General features: G+C 36.4%; 1 protein-coding gene across 2 annotated transcripts in view; it reads left to right on the top strand.

Moving 5' to 3' along the window:
- Positions 1-18402, top strand: part of CLYBL (citramalyl-CoA lyase) — a 183631-nt gene that overhangs the window by 89562 nt on the left and 75667 nt on the right. For both annotated transcript variants that reach the window (XR_011600369.1, XM_070943211.1), the window contains exon 2: positions 15327-15516. Coding sequence is in view for 1 of the 2 variants with exons in the window: in XM_070943211.1 (XP_070799312.1) it covers positions 15327-15516 (190 nt within the window). In the remaining variant the exon portion in view is untranslated. The remainder of the gene's footprint in view (positions 1-15326; positions 15517-18402) is intronic.

Below are 18402 nucleotides of genomic sequence, written 5' to 3'. Positions count from 1 at the left end.
TGTAATTTAAAATTATATGTAAAGAGCCTTGGTAGTACAGTGGTCTAAGGCACCCTGTTATTAAGCTGGTTATTAAGACCAGCTGCCTGCAATTACTGCAGGTTCAAATCTCGCCAAGGCTCAAGGTTGACTCAGCCTTCCATCCTTTCTAAGGTAGGTAAATTGAGGACCCAGTTTGTGGGGGCAATAAGCTGACTTTGTATAAATATACAAAAGGAGGAAGGCTATTGCTGAGCACATTGTAAGCCGCCCTGAGTCTCCGGAGAAGGGCGGCATATAAATCAAATAAATAAATAAATAAATAAATAAATAAATAAATAAATAAATAAATAAATAAATAAATAAATAAATAAATAAATAAATAAATAAATAACTAGGGATTCCAGAAAATTCTCTATCCTGGGATTCTTGATAATCTTCCACCCACTTACTAACTAGATATGAACTTGCTTACTTGCTGATCCCCAAAAGACCAGCCAACTACTGCCATTCACCGAAGCCTATGAGATGATCCACAAGTAGATAGGATTTATTCAAAATCAAATGAATTAGGATTGTGATATCTGATATTTGAACCAATGAGCGCAGCCAAATGTTAGGGTTGGTCAAGTTATGAGCTCCAAATCCAATAGGGTTACACCTATAGTGTATATCTTGAGAAATATGACCAGCAACTCCTATAAACTGTCAGTGAAAGAATTAGCAGTGCTCTGGCCAGACAGAACCATTATGTAAGCATTGAGTATGGTAGGAACTCTAAAACACAAGGCTGGGAAGTAAATTGTCCAAAGTCTGTCATCTTCACCGGGTGAGAGGGTAAACCATAGGAGTTAAATTCTGGGGCTAAATATACAGCAGTGTCTCCAAGGTGGGTAAGGAGAAGGGGTTAAATGATAAAGACAACATCACAGCATTGCAGTACAAGCCCTGCCCCTTGTCTCTGTGCATCATAGTGTCACACCAGCGCTCGAAACGGAGAGAGTGCATAGGTTTGATTTCTCTTTTCTGAAGTGGGTAGATTTTCTGCATAGAGATAATTTCTTTTTTGCCTGCAGTAAAACTTACCTACCCATGCCAAATTTGAGCAGCTTTGAGAAACTCAACCTCACATTTGAATGTGAGGTTGAGTTTCTGAAGAGTGTAGCTCTATTAATCTTTCTATATAAAGTTTGACAAACAATAGTGACATTCTCTGATATTCTTCCGTTTTGTTTTGTTTTTTTAATTCACACAGATAAGTGAATATATATTTTCTTTGTTAGGTTAGTGCCTGAAATTTGCCTTTTATATAAACTAAAAACAAAAATAAACCAGAATTATTTGCAATTTTAACAGCTTTTTAAAATCTTTTTTTTAAAAAAAATCAAATTGGCAAATCCATCTTACATTAATCATAAAAAGAGCGTGCACGCAAAAGCTTCATTTGCGCTTGTGCAGGATTTAGGTTGTGCATGCAAAACTACGCCCCTGCCACTGAAGCCGCCACCACTACCGTATCACAGGACCAAAAAAGTTGTGGACCCCTGGTATACATGACTATATAGGAGGAAGCCTATACTTAAAGCTAGTAAGAATGTATAGTCATAATATAGTAGAATAGAATACAATAGAATAGAATTCTTTATTGGCCAAGTATGATCAGACACACAAGGAATTTGTCTCCGGTGCATTAGCTCACAGTGCACCTATAAACAGCAAGTAATAGCAAATTCATAGGACATAATCTTAGTTACAATCATTAATCATAAATTACAAATAACAATTGATAAATCATAAGAAACCAATAGGAGAAGATGAGAAAAAAATGAGAAATGAGACAGTGCTGTGGGAATTAAGTGTTCAACAAAATGATGGCACGGGGGGATTTTTCTTTGTGTCTAGCTGTTTTGGCATGCTATGCTCTATAGTGGCGTCCTAAGGGGAGAAGTTGAAATAGATTATATCCAGGATATGAGGGGTCTGTAGATACTTTCTCAACCCTCTTTCTGGTTCGTGCAGTATATAGGTCCTCAGTGGAAGGAAGGCTGGTTGCTATTGTTTTTTCTGCAGTCTTAACTATGCGCTGAAGTCTGTACCTGTCCTGTTTGGTTGCTGTGCCAAACCAGACAGTTATAGAGGTACAAATGACAGACTCAATAATTCCTCTGTAGAACTGTATCAGCAGATCCTTGTGCAATCGGAGCTTTTTGAGTTGACGCAGGAAGATCATTCTTTGTTGTGACTTTTTAATGACGGTTCTAATGTTAGGTGTCCATTTCAAGTCTTGGTAGAATAGGAGAGCCTCTTCTAAAATCTATTATCATCTCTATAATTTTAAGAGTGTTCAGCTCCAGATTGTTCCAGCTGCACCACAGGGCCAGTTGATCTACCTCTCGTCTATATGCAGACTCATCATCCTCCCGAATGAGACCGATCACTGTTCTATCATCTGCAAACTTCAGTACTTTAACAGAGAGATCCTTCAAGATGCAATCATTGGTATAGAGAGAGAAGAGTAATGAGGAAAGCACACAGTCCTGGGAGGCTCCTGTACTAACTGAGCGGGTGTTTGATGTGATTTTCCCTAGCTAATAATAATGTAATGTCTACCATTATATCTATTAAATTACAATTACTCACAAATTATCACAAGCAATATTTGAATTTTTATGGTTTCTTTTTTATTGTGGATTTTTAAATGTTATCAGCCACCTGTAATCACCTATGTATGAGTTGGACAGCCACAAAAAAAAAAAAAAAAAATAGATATTTTTCTCCTAAATTATTGCTATTTATCATGCACATTGCCTGTTTTTGTCACAGAGAGCACAGGCTGTTACCAAATAATTAAATTAGTATCTATTTGTGGAATTTAAGAATTAATTTCTAAACTTGTACAATTCACTTGTTTGCAGACTGATCTCATTACATCATCAATAGTTAAAAATACTTGAAGGAGGGTTTTTTTAAAAAAATGTATTCATTATTGAAATCCCACCTTTCTGTTCAAAAGCGAACTGAATGGCATGATATTTGTATAAATACCTATATATTTCTTGAGTTCTGGAACATTCTGTTTTAAAGTAATTGTTATTGGTTTAAATGAGGAGATAGTTACAATCACAATTCCGAAAAGCAGGTGGTTTGTCCATTCTATGTATCCTTTAGACTCAGTCACATCTGGATTCAATGATGAGACCAAACATTTGGAATGCTATTACAGGTAGTCTTCGACTTACAACCGTTTGTTTAGTGACTGTTCGAAGTTACAAAGGTGCTGAAAAAATGACTGATGACCAATTTTCACACTTATGACCGTTGCAGCATCCCCAAGGATCAAATTCAGAAGCTTGGCAACAGGTTCATATTTATGATAGCTGCAGTTCCTAGAGTTCTGTGATCAGCTTTTGTGGCCATCTGTCAAGCAAAGTCAATGGGGAAATTAGATTCACTTAACAACAGTGTTACTAATTTAACAACTGCAGTGATTCACTTAACAACTGTGGCAAGAAAGGTCATAAAACGGGCAAAACTCACTTAACAAATGTCTCACTTAGCAGCATGAATTTTGGGCTCAATTGTGATCATAGGTTGAGGACTATCTGTACATCAGACATCTCTAAACATAAAGCTATTAGTCAAATAAAGTCAAATAAAACTTGTTAGAACTAAGCCATTGTATATTATCGGGGTAATATTAATTAAAGAAGAAAACAGTGATATCACCGTATATGTGTATTTAGAAATAAGTTCTTTTGTGTTGTATATAACATTGCAGTTGCTAATCTAAACTGTCAAGGGTCAACTGAGCCAAGATAATGGTGAGAGAAAGTAATCTGTATCCTAATCCTTAGCAGTCATAGGGTGGCTGAAGAATTGGAACTAGGATTTTAAAAGATTAACTGAAAATAATTATCTAGGTGTAAGAAACTGCTATATCCATTGGAGATAGAAATAGATAGCAACTCAAGGAATGTAAGAGTAGAAATCATATGCAGAACAGAACAGAACAGAACAGAACAGAACAGAACAGAACAGAACAGAACAGAACAGAATACTTTATTGGCTGAGTGTGATCAGACACAAAAGGAATTTATCTCTAGTACATAAGCTCTCAGTATACATATAAACAGCAGGTAATAGGTCATAGATCATAGGTCATATAAAAATGCAAATCAAAGTACTATACAACAAATAATGTATGAAACATTGGGGAAAATGACCCTAGTTTTTATATAAAAAATACAGGCATTTTAGAAGTTAATATAACTTGTGTTTGCATTTGGTTTATTCTCATATATTTTGCATTTATTAGCTATATATGTAATGGGTCTATTTACATACACTATGAGTATTCTTCAATTAATACTGAAGGTAGATGACACATCCCTGTGTATGGAGAACTTTGCATCCATCTATTAAATTTGAAAATGTCTTCATTGTGTATAACCATTATTTTCTGAACTTATCCTTTAAAACATTGGGAAATCCTACCAGTGACTTGAAAGAGCTGGACTAAAAACAGTCCTGAGACACTGATCATAGCAGCAGAAGAAGAGGCACTAAGCACCAGATCCATAGAAACAAAAGTCTACCTCACTAGACAGGAGCTGAAGTGCAGACTATGAGGAGGGGCCTCAAAGACAGTTCAACACAGGATGTAAGATGCAGGCAATGTTTACTGAGTGATGCAACCACGTAGCTGGCATTGTGTGCAGAAGCATCTGAACAGTGTGTGGGCCCTCTCAAGTCCAAATGGGAAATTCCATAGTAAGTCTTGGAGAAGAGCAGGGCAAAGGTCCTGTGGGACTTCTAGATCCAGATGGACGGGCAGGTACTGGCCATTCAACCACACCTCATAGCAGGAGGCAAAGATCACTTTTGCAGGACATTTAAGTACAGATTCATAAACCTTCAGATATTCACCTGAACTTGTGAGTACTTGAAAGTACATAAAAGATGAGGAGTGAACATTTAGCCATTTCATCAGTGACTTTCATGCATTCAGCAAAAGGCTTTGTTTCCTCGGAGCCCCAGATCACAGAGAATAATGCTCATATACAAGCAAGCACAAGCCCAGATCCCTTCCAGACATCCTCTGAATGTGTGGAAGTTATAAAGATTGAGGAACTTCCATCCACTTTGAAGTTCACACACACATTCAAAAAAGGCTTGAAAAGAACTGTAGTCAGTTTCAGTCTTGAATTACCTTGGAGATGATTACTGAAATAGTAATAGTTATTGTGACCGTGTAAAAATTGAGATTTTGGATGGGATTCGTATTTACATCTTTCTACATACCAATTACATGGGATATTTGGTTCCACTTCCACATTTTTGAAAATCAATTTAGGTACATTACCATGTTTTAGAAATAAAATTAATATTTTATGAACAGTAATAATCGTGAACAGTAGACAATTAGTAATATATATTGTACAGTTGATAATATTTTCTTATTTCCTTTGATTTTGTCATGGAAGACAAGTTATAATTATGCTTTATGATTTAGGAAAGCAGAATAGAAATGCCTCAAAATAAATAACTAATACTCCTATTTATTCCTATAGTCCTCTAACTGGTCTAACAAAATAACACTGAAGTACAGGTAGTCCTCGATTTATGACAATTGAGCCCATAATTTATGTTGCTAAGTGAAACATTTGTTAAGTGAGTTTTGACCCCTTTTATGACCTTTCTTGCCACAGTTGTTAAGTGAATCATTGCAGTTGTTAAGTGAGTAACATGGTTGTTAAGTGAATCTGGCTTTCCTATTGACTCTGCTTGTCAGAAGGTCACAAAAGGTGATCACATGATGTTGTAAATATGAACCAGTTGCCAAAAGTCCAAATTTTGATCATCTGACCATGGGGATGTTTACAACAGTTCTAAGTGTGAAAAATAGTCATAAGTCACTTTTTTCAGTGTCATTGTAACTTTGAATGATCACTAAATGAACTTTTGAAATTCAAGAACTACCTGTATTGACAAGTGTTCCTGATTAGTAAATCCACTCTATCGGTAAATAAATTAAAATGAATATTCCGTTTTCTAGATTAAAATCTAAATAGTAAAGATTTATGTCACCTTAAATGCAAGCTAAGCATTTTTTTTTCAAATAGTAGATTGTAGATTACATGCTTGAGCTTTGAAGCGTATTTGCTATTTGTCATCTTCTTTCATACAAAAGATCATTGCAGTCTCTACTATCTTCACAATATAAAGGGTGCAATTATATTTTTCCCAATTAATCATCATTACTAGGCATGCTGACTTTGATTTAATCTAAAGGTCTTTGGGAGAAGCAGATTCCAGATTGCTAGATAGTGATGCCACATTCAACCTGTTTGTTGCTTCCATAATTGCCTGTTCCTGACAATAAGTTGAGTCCCAGCACATGAGTAAAATAATGTCATAATCACAGATGAAGTGAGACCAAATCCCTCAGCAGTGAGATGCTTGGGGTTCAGCATCTGTACCGACTGAGGAATTGGAACATAGCATTCAATCATTAACAGCAAAAAAAAAAAAAAAAAAGTCTCTCATTATGAGAGAAATTTACACTCATGCCAAAAAGTACTCAAAATTGGTTTATCAAGTTTGATAATCCTTTTGTGGAAGCTAGAGAAAACCCGTAGCATCAGTGCGAACAAAGAATTGAATGTCTGTCTTAACTTCTGAGAGAATTGTTTCTTCTTTTCTGAAGAACAACTTATAAATAAGATCCTCTTTGTGGTGTGTGGGTGTGGGTGTGGATGTGTGCATACATATTTCAATCTTTTCATAATAGTAGCTAAGACAATAACAACTGTCCCTTTTCACAACCCATAAAGGCACATTTAAATAGCATGTTATATTTTCAAATTATTTTTCCTTCAAGCAAACATTAGAATGTTTTCTGCTGAAATTGCTCCAAGGACAACCCTTCTTTCTTCACTGATATCCTTTAGTTAGTAAGCAAAAATATAGATTATTTTTGGGGAAAAATAGAAGAGGCGGAGAGAGAGGGAGAGAAAAAGAGGGAGAGAATCAGAAAAGAATTTCTTTCCTCACTGATATCCTCTAGTAAGAAAAAATGTAGATTATTTTTTGGGAGAAATAGAATAGTTATATAATACGGTATGTGTCATGGTGGTCTTGGTCAGGTGTAAAATGTTGTGAATGAATTAGGGCAGATGATGATAAAAAAACCTTTCCCGGAATTGATAGCCCTGAATTGTGATAAGAATTTTGAACAATTCTTTAGATGTGAGTGTTGTCTAACTTTTGCATAATTACCGTAAACACTTAGAATCCTGATCACAATGGCCAGGAATCTAAGAATTGAGCATTGTATTAGGAAAACTGTTCAGTGCCTATGGACAAAAAGGAAAAATATATGTCATAAAAATAAATAAATATTCTAGTAAGGACAGATGCTTTCCATGATGGAAGTTCCAGTGAATTTCCCTGGAATTAGGCTGCAGTTTCAATCATAGTAGACAATGTTGATCTGAATAAAAGAGCTTCTTTGATTCCTTGGCTTTAAGCCTGATGAAAATGTGTGCCAATCCAATGATAGGTGAATCTTCTACAACTCCACATTCCCCAGGCCTTATCAGAAAGTTCTTTGGCAGCTCTTTCACATATCAAAAACCTGAGCTGTTCATTTCAAAAACTTCATCCCAAAGCCCCCTGAAGCCAGTCTGTCCGTTTGCTTGAGGCCCTGGAATTTACTTCCCTGCTGAAATCATGGATTTTGTTTCCAAGGACTTCAGAAATACTGGGGGGGGGGGAAGGGGGGCATCAGTAGCGAGATTGGAGTTGAATAGCTGCCAGTCGCCTTGTGTTCTTTCTGCCCCTTTTCTTATTCATCTGTTAGCCATTGCCACCCTTTGCCCACGCAGAGAGTGACAGCGACTGCCTGAAATGCCTCTGCCCTGGAGAGCGAAGAGGGGACCTTTTCACAATTTTCATGGGCCAAATAGTTGTATCTTCAGTGTAATTATGCTCATCTCTGTCTTCTTGACTCCCAGCCTCTGTGAAACATTGTGCAGAAGAGAAGGTTGGCTTTGCAGATCTGCCTGTTAAAAAAAAAAAAAACTGAAATAATAAACAAACAAATAAACAAACCAATAAATAAACAAGGCACCTGTGGTGCTGGAAGATGCTGATGTTGAAATTCTCCCCCTAGATTAAAGTTTTTCAAAGGGAAAGAGAGAGGATTCCAGGAAACCGAGGCCTGCTGAGAACAGCACACCTTTGGTTCTTAAGTTTCAAGTTTCAAATGGTTTTATTGTATTGCTCTGTTGCCCAAATGGATGTGGCTGGCGGCAATCACAGCCATATAAGTTAATGGCACCTGTGAAAGATAGATAAGAAACTCCTACTGTGTGCACACGCGTGTACTTTGTAAACTGATACGCAAAATGGCTTCTGGGAGCAGGTTGGCCTTTTTAACTGTTTAGTTTTATTTTAAAAATAATTGTGCACAGAAACAGTATTTATTTATCTACTCTGGATTAAAAGCACGGGGAGAATTTTTAATTTGTTCATTAAGCGTTTTTAAAAAATCAGGAGGCATTTATCTTTATGATTGTCCCTTTAACTGACCAAAGCTATGTTTAAGGTTAGTTTTAGCATTAATCCCAAAGCAGAAACTACAAGCTCTTAGCTTGGAAAATACTTTTTTAAAAGGCTGTTAGGCTCTGTTACAGGTTTACCATTGCTTACCATTGCTTAAGTCGGTGTAGATTGAATTGTAAATGCTGAATGCTGATTGTAAGGTCTTATTTTCTCAGGTGCATCATCTGAGTTGAGAAAAGCTGTTGATCTACTTACAGGGTATTTCTGAAGGATTGAAAATGGATGATGATGATGATGATGATGATGATGATGATGATGATGATGATACCATTTAGGTTCTCAGTGCCTCACTACTAGTCTAACTGGAATTTAGAGTTCTTAATGCTGCATGCTCCTTTAGAAATCCTAAAGGAGCATTGAGCCGAGGTGGCACAGTGGTTAGAGTGCAGTACTGCAGCTACTTCAGCTGACTGCTAGTTCAGCAGATCAGCGGATCAAATCTCACCGGCTCAAGGTTGACTCAGCCTTCCATCCTTCTGAGGTGGGTAAAATGAGGACCCAGATTGTTGGGGGCAATATGCTATTTAGTATACTGTCTTTGGTGTAAGCCGCCCAGAGTCCTCGGAGAGTGGGCGGCGTAGAAATATGACTAATAAAAATAAAATAAATAAATAAATAAAGGAGAGAAGAAATTGGAAGTATCATTTAAGTTGTGAGAGAGAGAAAGAGAGAGAGAGAAGGGGGGTTTGCCATAGAAATCCAAGATAAAGTATTCCTAACAAGTGTCATTGAGCCTGTGATTGAATAGATGTAGGTGTAAAGGTAAAGTTAAAGGTAAAGGTTTCCCCTGTCCAGTCATATCCAACTCTAGGTGGTAGTATTCATCTCCGTTTATGTCAGACCTGCCCCAGCTAGGTCCCTAGGAAAGAAAGACCCTCGATTCCATTTGGTTAAAGTGCTAGGTTCTTTTACTAAGGATTAGTGGTTGCAGCAAAAGCAAGGCTAGATCTGAATATTCCTGAGGTGCAATGAACACTGTTACCTTCCTACCAAAGTGGTACCTATTTATCTACCTGCATTTACATGCTTTTGAACTCTTAGATTGACAGGAGCTGGGGCAAGAACGGAAGCTCATCCTGTCATGCAATGCTCAAGTCTCAAAACTAGGCTGTCAGCTTTCCAGCCGACAAGCTCAGCTACTTAACCATTGAGCCATTGCCCCACCCAATTCCCCAGATATAGATAAATATAAAACCATGATTTCATGTTCTTGTATTTTAATAGTTCCACTAAAAATTTAGTCCTTTGATATAAAACTTTTGTTGTCTTGATCTGATTTCTTCCGATTCTGATGATGAACAAGAAGACATAGGCTGACTTTAGTTCAATTTGAAACCAGGCTTAGTGAAACTTAGAACATAAATTCATATATCACATTAAAGTGTGGCTTTTTAACTATGGTTTATTAAATAAGCCCATTTGGTTTACTTAACTTATTAAGACAAACCATGCTTTATAAGCCACAGTGGCTAGCTTCACACATGAGAAAAAATTAAACTGGAATCAAACTAATTGCATCAGATCAGTTATTTTGATGGATTTGTACTCTAAATATAAGATCCAAGGTGGATTGGATCTAATCCACACAGAGCCTATTTCTCCTGATTATTTACACTTGATGCTTTGTTATTCAGTGTTTGCGGATGTTTTTACATTTATAATTTCATTTCTACATCAACCTTAAATTAATATTAAACATTAAAATATTTCTTCTCATGCTGGGCATAATTTAGTTATTTAGCTGATTTTATCTTGAGCAAATTGAACATTCCAGTTTTGGGTTGTTTTGAAAAAGCAATTGTCTGCATTCTGGGTCTTTAGTGAGAAAAGTAAGGATAAGAATCATGGCCCAATCATGCTGCCAATCATGGCAGCAGCAATTACTCTAAAAATGGAATAAAATCATAGAAAATAAACCAAAGATGGTGATGAACCAGCAGAAAATTATTTGAAAGCACAATAGCACTAAAAGTGCCTCTTAATTCAGAGTTAAAATAATGCAATTTAAAAGTCCATTTAAAGCAATTATAAACAACAGAACTAAAATAATACTTAATAAGTCTTCACTGGATCTAAATAAAGAACCACTATTGCTTCAGTCTTAGAAAATAGAGGCAATGTTTTCATCCCTTTCTCAAGAGGAATTCAACAGATTTAAAAATATATCTCAGTTTATCAGAAATCAGTTAATTAATGGATAAAATATTTTAAAAACTACAAGGATGAAGTATGACCTTAATGAAGTAAAACAAAAAAAACACCATAGAAATCTATGTAAAGTTGTCTTTCATAAATACCAGACCGAAATTTATACATATTTGGAATACAATTAATTCAACTTGCTCTCTAGGATATTCCATATATTAAAATGCTTGTTTTATGATAATCATGGTTACATGTTTATTTATATTCTACTTTTATTTTAAGCAAACATAACTTGCGTTTACTAAATATGGACAAGTTCTTAATATTTGCAATCAAAGTAAGAATTATAGTGATAACCTATTTAATGAATTAATGAAAAGTGTTAATGCTTTTAGGAGTGTTAATGCTCATTTGATAGAATGAGCCTATTTATCTGTAATAATAGTTCATTATTCAATGCTTGAGCCATATTCTTTTACAAATGTATCAATTACATTTTGGTTTTTGTGTTCATATATGACTTTGAAAATATTTTCTTTTTCCTCTCTGGCATTTATTTTGAATTGTTTTTACTATGGCATTAAGAGAAGAAATACTTGAAAGATCGCTCTGAACAAATGTATGTGTAATTAGATGTCCTTTTTAAATTAGAAAATTTAAGATGAATTAAAATGCAATCGAGAGGTTGCAATAATGCCACAAAATATTAATAAGATTAGATGATGTCTTTGATGAATTAATACAATTACTTTTCAGTGTAGGCATTCGCCTATTATGTTATATACCTGTTAAAGAACATGATATCCATGAATGTCTAATGCAGACATTTCAAATGCTATTCTCAGGTATGATACAATCCACCTTAGCTATTGATTGTAGATCATCTCTCCCCCTCCTCCTTCTTTTGGCTTTTCTAGCAGGCGGTTGCTCAGCTACCTACTCTAGTCTCTTCCTTTGAGAGCCAAGACCTGATGTCATTCATTTGATTATTTAAACAGTATTGTTAGTTCTTTTCACTCTTCTAGTGTGAGCTGTTCACACTGAGTATTTTCCCAAGAGCCTTGTAATTTGAACTGAGACAGCTTGAAATAGAGACACTGTCCTTAGTGCTGATTTGACTTGCAATAGGCTCAACCTGGGTTTCTCCACCACCTTTTTGAGTGTGAATCTTTATACAAACTTAAACGTGATCAAAATTGGAGCTTATATGAAGGATAGAAATTTGTGTTTCCAAAGTTCTACTTCTTTGAAAGTTTAAAAGCTCTTAGAACCAATTGTGGATTTATCAAGCAATCCAAATATTGCACATTCAGCGATTTGTGGTTTTTCTTAAATATCATGGTAAACATTTAATTAAAAAAATCAATGTACAGATTGTATTGGATGTCTAGACTGGCATGATTGCCGTTCAACTTAATTTACTTTTCCTGCACTTACTTGAATCAACTTCTGAAAGTGTGAATTGTGTGATTCATTAATTTGAATTCCAGCCATTTATGGCCTTGAAATTAGCTGTTAAAAGTAGTGGAACAGTATTTAAGAAAATCTCTTTCAGGATTAGGAGTAGATGTAGAAGAACAACAATAATCCTTTAGACAAGAAGAGATGCTTTTCTGCATTTTTCGTATGATAATAGTTCCTTTATTCCAAAAGTAAAAACAAACAAACATCATATTCTAAATAAAAGGGATGATTCATCTTGATGTTAGTTTTTGATTATTGGAAGTGACTGAACTCTTCTTTAAAACACCAGCTTCTCTGCTGTTCTTGATATTTTTATTTCCCTTTCATGTAGATGTTTGTAAATTCTTGTCACTTCAAACAGTAGAACACCCTCCTCTATTCTTTTGCTTTACAATACACACTAGGAGATGGGGCTCTTCGGACACCCCTCTTTTCTTCTTCTTCTTCTTCTCTCCCTTTCTCTCTCTCTCTCTTTGCATTTTCCTCCTCTTGATCTATATGATACTGTAGCTGATCAGGTTTAAAACACTACAGTATTTAGGATCCCTGGAGTGTCGTTTTATGTATTAGTACCAAGAATATGCCTCAGGCAAATAACCACCTGAATTTCTTTTAATTATACAATATAGCTGCATTTACTTCAGGTTCTTTTTGACTAAAGCTATAAGGCAATTGTAACCATGGATGATGGGATTAAGTGCCTCTTGAAGTGACTTTAGCTCCTTGTGTGAACAAAGGGAATGAAGAGAACACTTAGCCCCTTTATGGGTAAGAAGCTTTTTCCTCCCCTCCACCAGGGTACAAAAGAAGTACAATTAACAAACATTATCCCCAGAGGTAAATTGAAATGTGCATGGGGACAAATGTATATGCAATTAGACATATATGATCTGGGCTATTTTAGCCATTCATCATTGCTAATGCTGTGAAAAACAGCCGAATGATGTAAAATGTTACATCAATAACTGGGATTGCAAGAACAATCCAGATGTTTTGCAGCTGTATCAATGAACGAGGAAAAGTACATTTGGATTTTTATTTTATTCATTCATTTGTAGAGCCAGTTGTGTTTGTTCAAGCTCCAGTTGTTTATGGAGAATGTCATTCTTTTCACGAGAGAGGATATTTAATGGGATTTTGTCATTTCAAAATCATACCATCGTTATCTGTAAAATCTGTCCAAGCAAGAGGGAGGGGTGGCACTAACGCCAAGGATACGCATTATTTAAAATCGGCAAATGTGCTTAATTTGAACGATTGCTACAGGTTGTAGAAGTCATTCTGGAGAATATTTGGTATATTAGAATGTTGTCATCATTGACATTAATATGGTCCTCATAGATGCAACTCTTTTCACATAATTGAATGACAGGAAGCAGCTCAGATAGTGGTTTGGAATTCAAGAATAAGATTTCATGAGGACCTCCAAGACAACAGAGATTGTCCCTTATGGACTTTTTGCTGACACCAGAATTGTAAAGCTGATGTTTTATGGATTTGCTTATAGATTATGGATGGGTTATGGAATGAAGAGATATCTGTTTAACCTTATAGGAGATGAAGACTTACTAAATTTATTCATTTTTATTAAATATATATTCCAAGGTCATTCTTGGATAGTTTATACTTCTTGTGATGAAGGTTGGAAATCATTTCCTTATATATTTCTTTTCTTTTTTATTATGTTCTTTCCTTTTCTTCTTTTTCTCTTTTTTTTACTACCAACCTGCCTTCCTTTGAGGACCTGTATACTGCATGAGTCAAAAAGAGGGCTGTGAAAATATTTACAGACCCATCGCATCCTGGACATAAACTGTTTCAACTCCTACCCTCAAATGACACTATAGAGCACTGCACACCAGAACAACTAGACACAAGAACAGTTTTTTCCCGAACGCCATCACTCTGCTAAACAAATAATTCCCTCAACATTGTCAAACTATTTACTAAGTCTGCACTACTATTCATCTTCTCATCTTCTCATCGTTCCCATCACCCATCTCCTTCCACTTATGACTGTATGACTGTAACCTTGTTGCTGGTATCCTTAAGATTTATATTGACTGTTTCCCTATGACTATCATTAAGTGCTGTACCTTATGATTCTTGACGAATATATCTTTTCTTTTATGTACTCCAAGAGTGTATGCACCAAGGAAAATTCCTTGTGTGTCCAATCATACTTGGCCAATAACGAATTCTATTTTATTCTATTCTATTCTTGTATTTTTTATTCTTTCTTTCTTTCCATTCTCTTTTCTTTTTTAACTTTAGTTTGCATTAGTTTTTACTACTGCAATTAAAATTCTTAATTAAAAAATTATATTTTAAAAAATAGGAACCGAGAGAATGATAGCAGCTCTCCTGATATAATTTTTCTTTCACCTCTAGGAATTAGCTCTGATCAACTTATTGTCCAAATTGCACATTAATGTTCCAAGCCAATGTTACCACAGATCTTTTTATTTTCAAAAAAAAATTCCCAATTACATCAGACATTTTGGCTTGAGATTGAAAAAGGGGAAAGTATGAAGTAACTTGAAATCACTCAGCAGGAGGGACATCTGTTTTATAGCTTTAGAAGGAAGATGGGCAACTTCCCAGAGCAAAAGATATGTAGGTACTATGTCTGGTACTGAGAAAGGGATGCTTTCGAAGGTATGGTCAAGAAGGAATTCTCTGGTGGGAATTTCAGAGACACCTGGTTGACTGTTGAAGGAATAGAATGCTCAACTGACCAAGTCTTGGGTTTCATTCTTGTAAGATCTTGCCAGACTTATGCAATGTTCTTTGAAAAGTGGAATTTGAATAATGAGATTTAAGCTTTATCACTAAATAAAGCAAGCACCCTAGCCATTTAAGAAGAAAAAAAGTTGCTTAATACTGTCAGTCAACTAGCCAGTGCAATTTTTAACCCCACTTTTTTTCCCATTCTGCTGTTAAAGACCCTCCTGCCGTGTCAATGTTTGCTTTCCAAAGGATTGTTTTGAGCTCTATTTTTTATTGTGAATAATTGTTGGTCTTTAGCATTATTGTGAACTGCTTTGGGATTCTGTGGGGTGAGCAGCAATATATTCCATATAGATCAATAACTGGAAAACTCTTTTTTACAGGGCCACTTCTCTCCTACCTGTAGCTTGTCCCAGGGTTCACTATCATGTGACACCATCTTGTAACTACATACCCCGGAGAGCTGTTCTCTATGTGCCTGCAGATGATGTAAGAAAGATACAGAAGATCCCAACTCTCAACGTTGATTGTGCAGTGCTAGATTGTGAAGATGGTGTTGCTCTAAATAGAAAGGTAATGAACATGTTATCTGTTGAGTTTGATGAAATTAATATGTCACTGTGAGGTATAATACAATGTAATGAAACCATGAATTGAAGCCAAGTTGGGATCACTATACTCTGTGCGTTTCTTCTGCCAATCTCTTCTGCAAATAAAGGATGAAATTCAGGGGTGGGTTCTACTTACCTTTACTACCGGTTCGCAACGGAATCGTGCATGCTGGCTTTGCTCGTGCACATGCCTTGCTTCGCATGTGCAGAAGCTTCTGCGTATGTGCAGATCACCGATGACGACATCCGGGGTGGTGGGCGGGGCCTCCCGCCAGTTTTACTACCGGCTCTTGCGAGCCAGTCCAAACACCACTGATGAAAGTACCACAGCAGTTCAGTACAAATTTCACAAAGCAGCCACATAGTATTTTTCCTCTCCTCCTGTATAAAAGTGAAGTACATAACATCTTCCCCTAAGAACCTCTTCTCCCTAGTGTTCCTTGCAAGTTGGACTCAATTATAGAACGGGAGTCCAACGGGAGCGCACCCGTTACGCAGCACTAGAGATTCGAACTGCTGAACTGCCGACCTTTTGATCGACAAGCTCAGCATCCTAGCCACCTAGCCACCACGTCCCTACATTAATATATTAATATTAATATACATGAATATATAGTGAATTGAATATACAAGCACTTTCTGGGAAATATGTGTATGTTTGTATTAAAGTAGCCATAATATTAATATGATTGTAATTTTGAATACTTGATGATTCAGATGCAAGGGAGCGGGGGATTTTTAGACTTTGTCCTCATACTAAATGAAAAGAGACTTTTCTTGCCAATTGCCAAGTAGATCATTGTCAATGCTTTCTGCTTGCTTTCTTCTTCCAAAATGGACTCAACGGAGACTTCATTGTTCATGCCTTTAGGAATCAAACCATCACATCTTTGAGAATGCTTACTTTTTTAGGACAATTTCTTCCTTTTATTTATTATTTATTATTATTGCGATTTATATGCCGCCTTTCTCCCTGGGGACTCAAGGCGGCTTACAAAATGACAAATTCCAATACAAATCACAATGAAATAAAATTAAAATCAGCAACCCTATTAAAAACAGTTTAAAATTATGACAGTGTACACAGTGACAGTGTACTTTTGTTCTAGTTGAGTCCTTTAAAGAAGTAAAATCTTATTTAGCAGGTCCTGTATAAGGCCACATAGCAAAAAATATCTAGGAAGTTAAAAATAGGCCTGTGACATTATAGCCCTGTTTGGTTATTTCAGTAAGCTATAAGCAAATACCGTAATTCCCAGAATTAGTAAACACAACTGCTTTTGGAATGGGGGTTACGATGACGTGGAACTCTGCAGACTGATGATGTTAAATGGCTGGAAGATAAATCAGTAACAGACAACTGTAAAATAATAGCTGTCACTTCCTTTAGAATAGATTCCTTCCATCCATTGTCTCAGCAATGTAGCATGTTCTTTATATGGAAAAGTTCCCAATCTGTAGATCATCAAGAAAGGGAGAGAAATGCCTTTTCGGAAACCTGGAGGACTAAATTGTATAACCTGTGGCCCCATGATCATTTATAGTTTTGGGTATAACCCTCAAAGACTTTCCAAAACCACCAGCAAATGGCCATGTGTAAAGGACCTAACTTTTAATTGTCCTTTATTTAATTCTAGATTGTGTCCTAGCTCAGCTGTCCCCAACCTTTCTAGCTTTCTGGATTGGCAGCAGAAGCAGCAGTAAGGGGGGGTGGGGATGGCTTTATGCATGCTACCTAGCTACACATATGCACAAATGAAACTTCACACTCTTGCTAGCTGATGGCACAGACCGGTTCCCAACAGGCCGCAGATTGGTACCACCAGGCTATGGCCTGGGGATTGGGGATCCTTGTCCTAGCCCCATTCCTGTAGTCCCAAGGATACCACCCCAAATGTGGCCTTCAGCCAAAAAAATCGTTGTGCTCCCACACTGGATAATACTAAACGAGAGGAACCAATTGTCTTGTCTGATGTACAGCAATTACAGATGTTTCTTTTGGCTTGATGTCACGGGCATATTTAAGATGCATCCTCCCCCGCCTTTTTTTTTAAAGAGAAACAAGAATTATACAATTAAGTACCAGCATAATTGAACATGACATCTATATATCATGCAGGCGAACAGGTTTATTTCTCAATTGTGCAGCAACGGTATAGTGACATGAAATGTTCATTTTGGACAGCAGCCTTGCAGTTAGTTCTTATCTCCCAGAATAATCAGGAGTTTTCAAACTACCTTTTTGTGCAACTTCAGATCTCAAGATCTTGTCAAATGACTCAGGTCCTTGCCAGTGAACAGTACTTATTAATTTCAGGCAAGATAAAAACTATTAAATGCATGCGAGGTAATCCTCCTCCCTGTATTTAATTAATTCCATGTAATGCCAAATAATGCAGCCTGTGGAGAGCTGCAAAACAAAATATGAGGGTGCTAAACTTCTGCCTTTATTCTCCCCATTATATTAATGTGAGGTTTTCAATAGGATTCAAATTTGATTTTTATTTATTTATTTATTTATAATTAAATTTATATACCGTCCTACTCCTGAAGGACTCAGGGCGGTGAACAGCCAAAAAAGTAAAATATACATAATACAAACGTTAAAAACCATTTTAAAATACATTAAATACTTTGGCCAGATTTAAAACACCCCAATGATAAAATCAATTTAAAAGCAATTAAAAAGGGAGGTTAGGGCAGACAAGCCTGCTGGAATAAGAATGTTTTGAGGGCGCAGCGGAAAGTGCGCAGATCTGGGATCCTCCGTATCTCAGGAGGGAGCTCATTCCAGATGGCGGGTGCCCCGACAGAGAAGGCTCTCCCCCTGGGGGCTGCCAGTCGACAT

The sequence above is a fragment of the Pituophis catenifer genome, unplaced genomic scaffold (assembly GCF_029215685.1).
Source record: "Pituophis catenifer annectens isolate HBS135680 unplaced genomic scaffold, rPitCat1.0.hap2 SCAF_4, whole genome shotgun sequence".
In the NCBI taxonomy this organism is placed as follows: domain Eukaryota; kingdom Metazoa; phylum Chordata; class Lepidosauria; order Squamata; family Colubridae; genus Pituophis; species Pituophis catenifer.
This window is presented reverse-complemented; position numbering and strand designations above follow the sequence as displayed.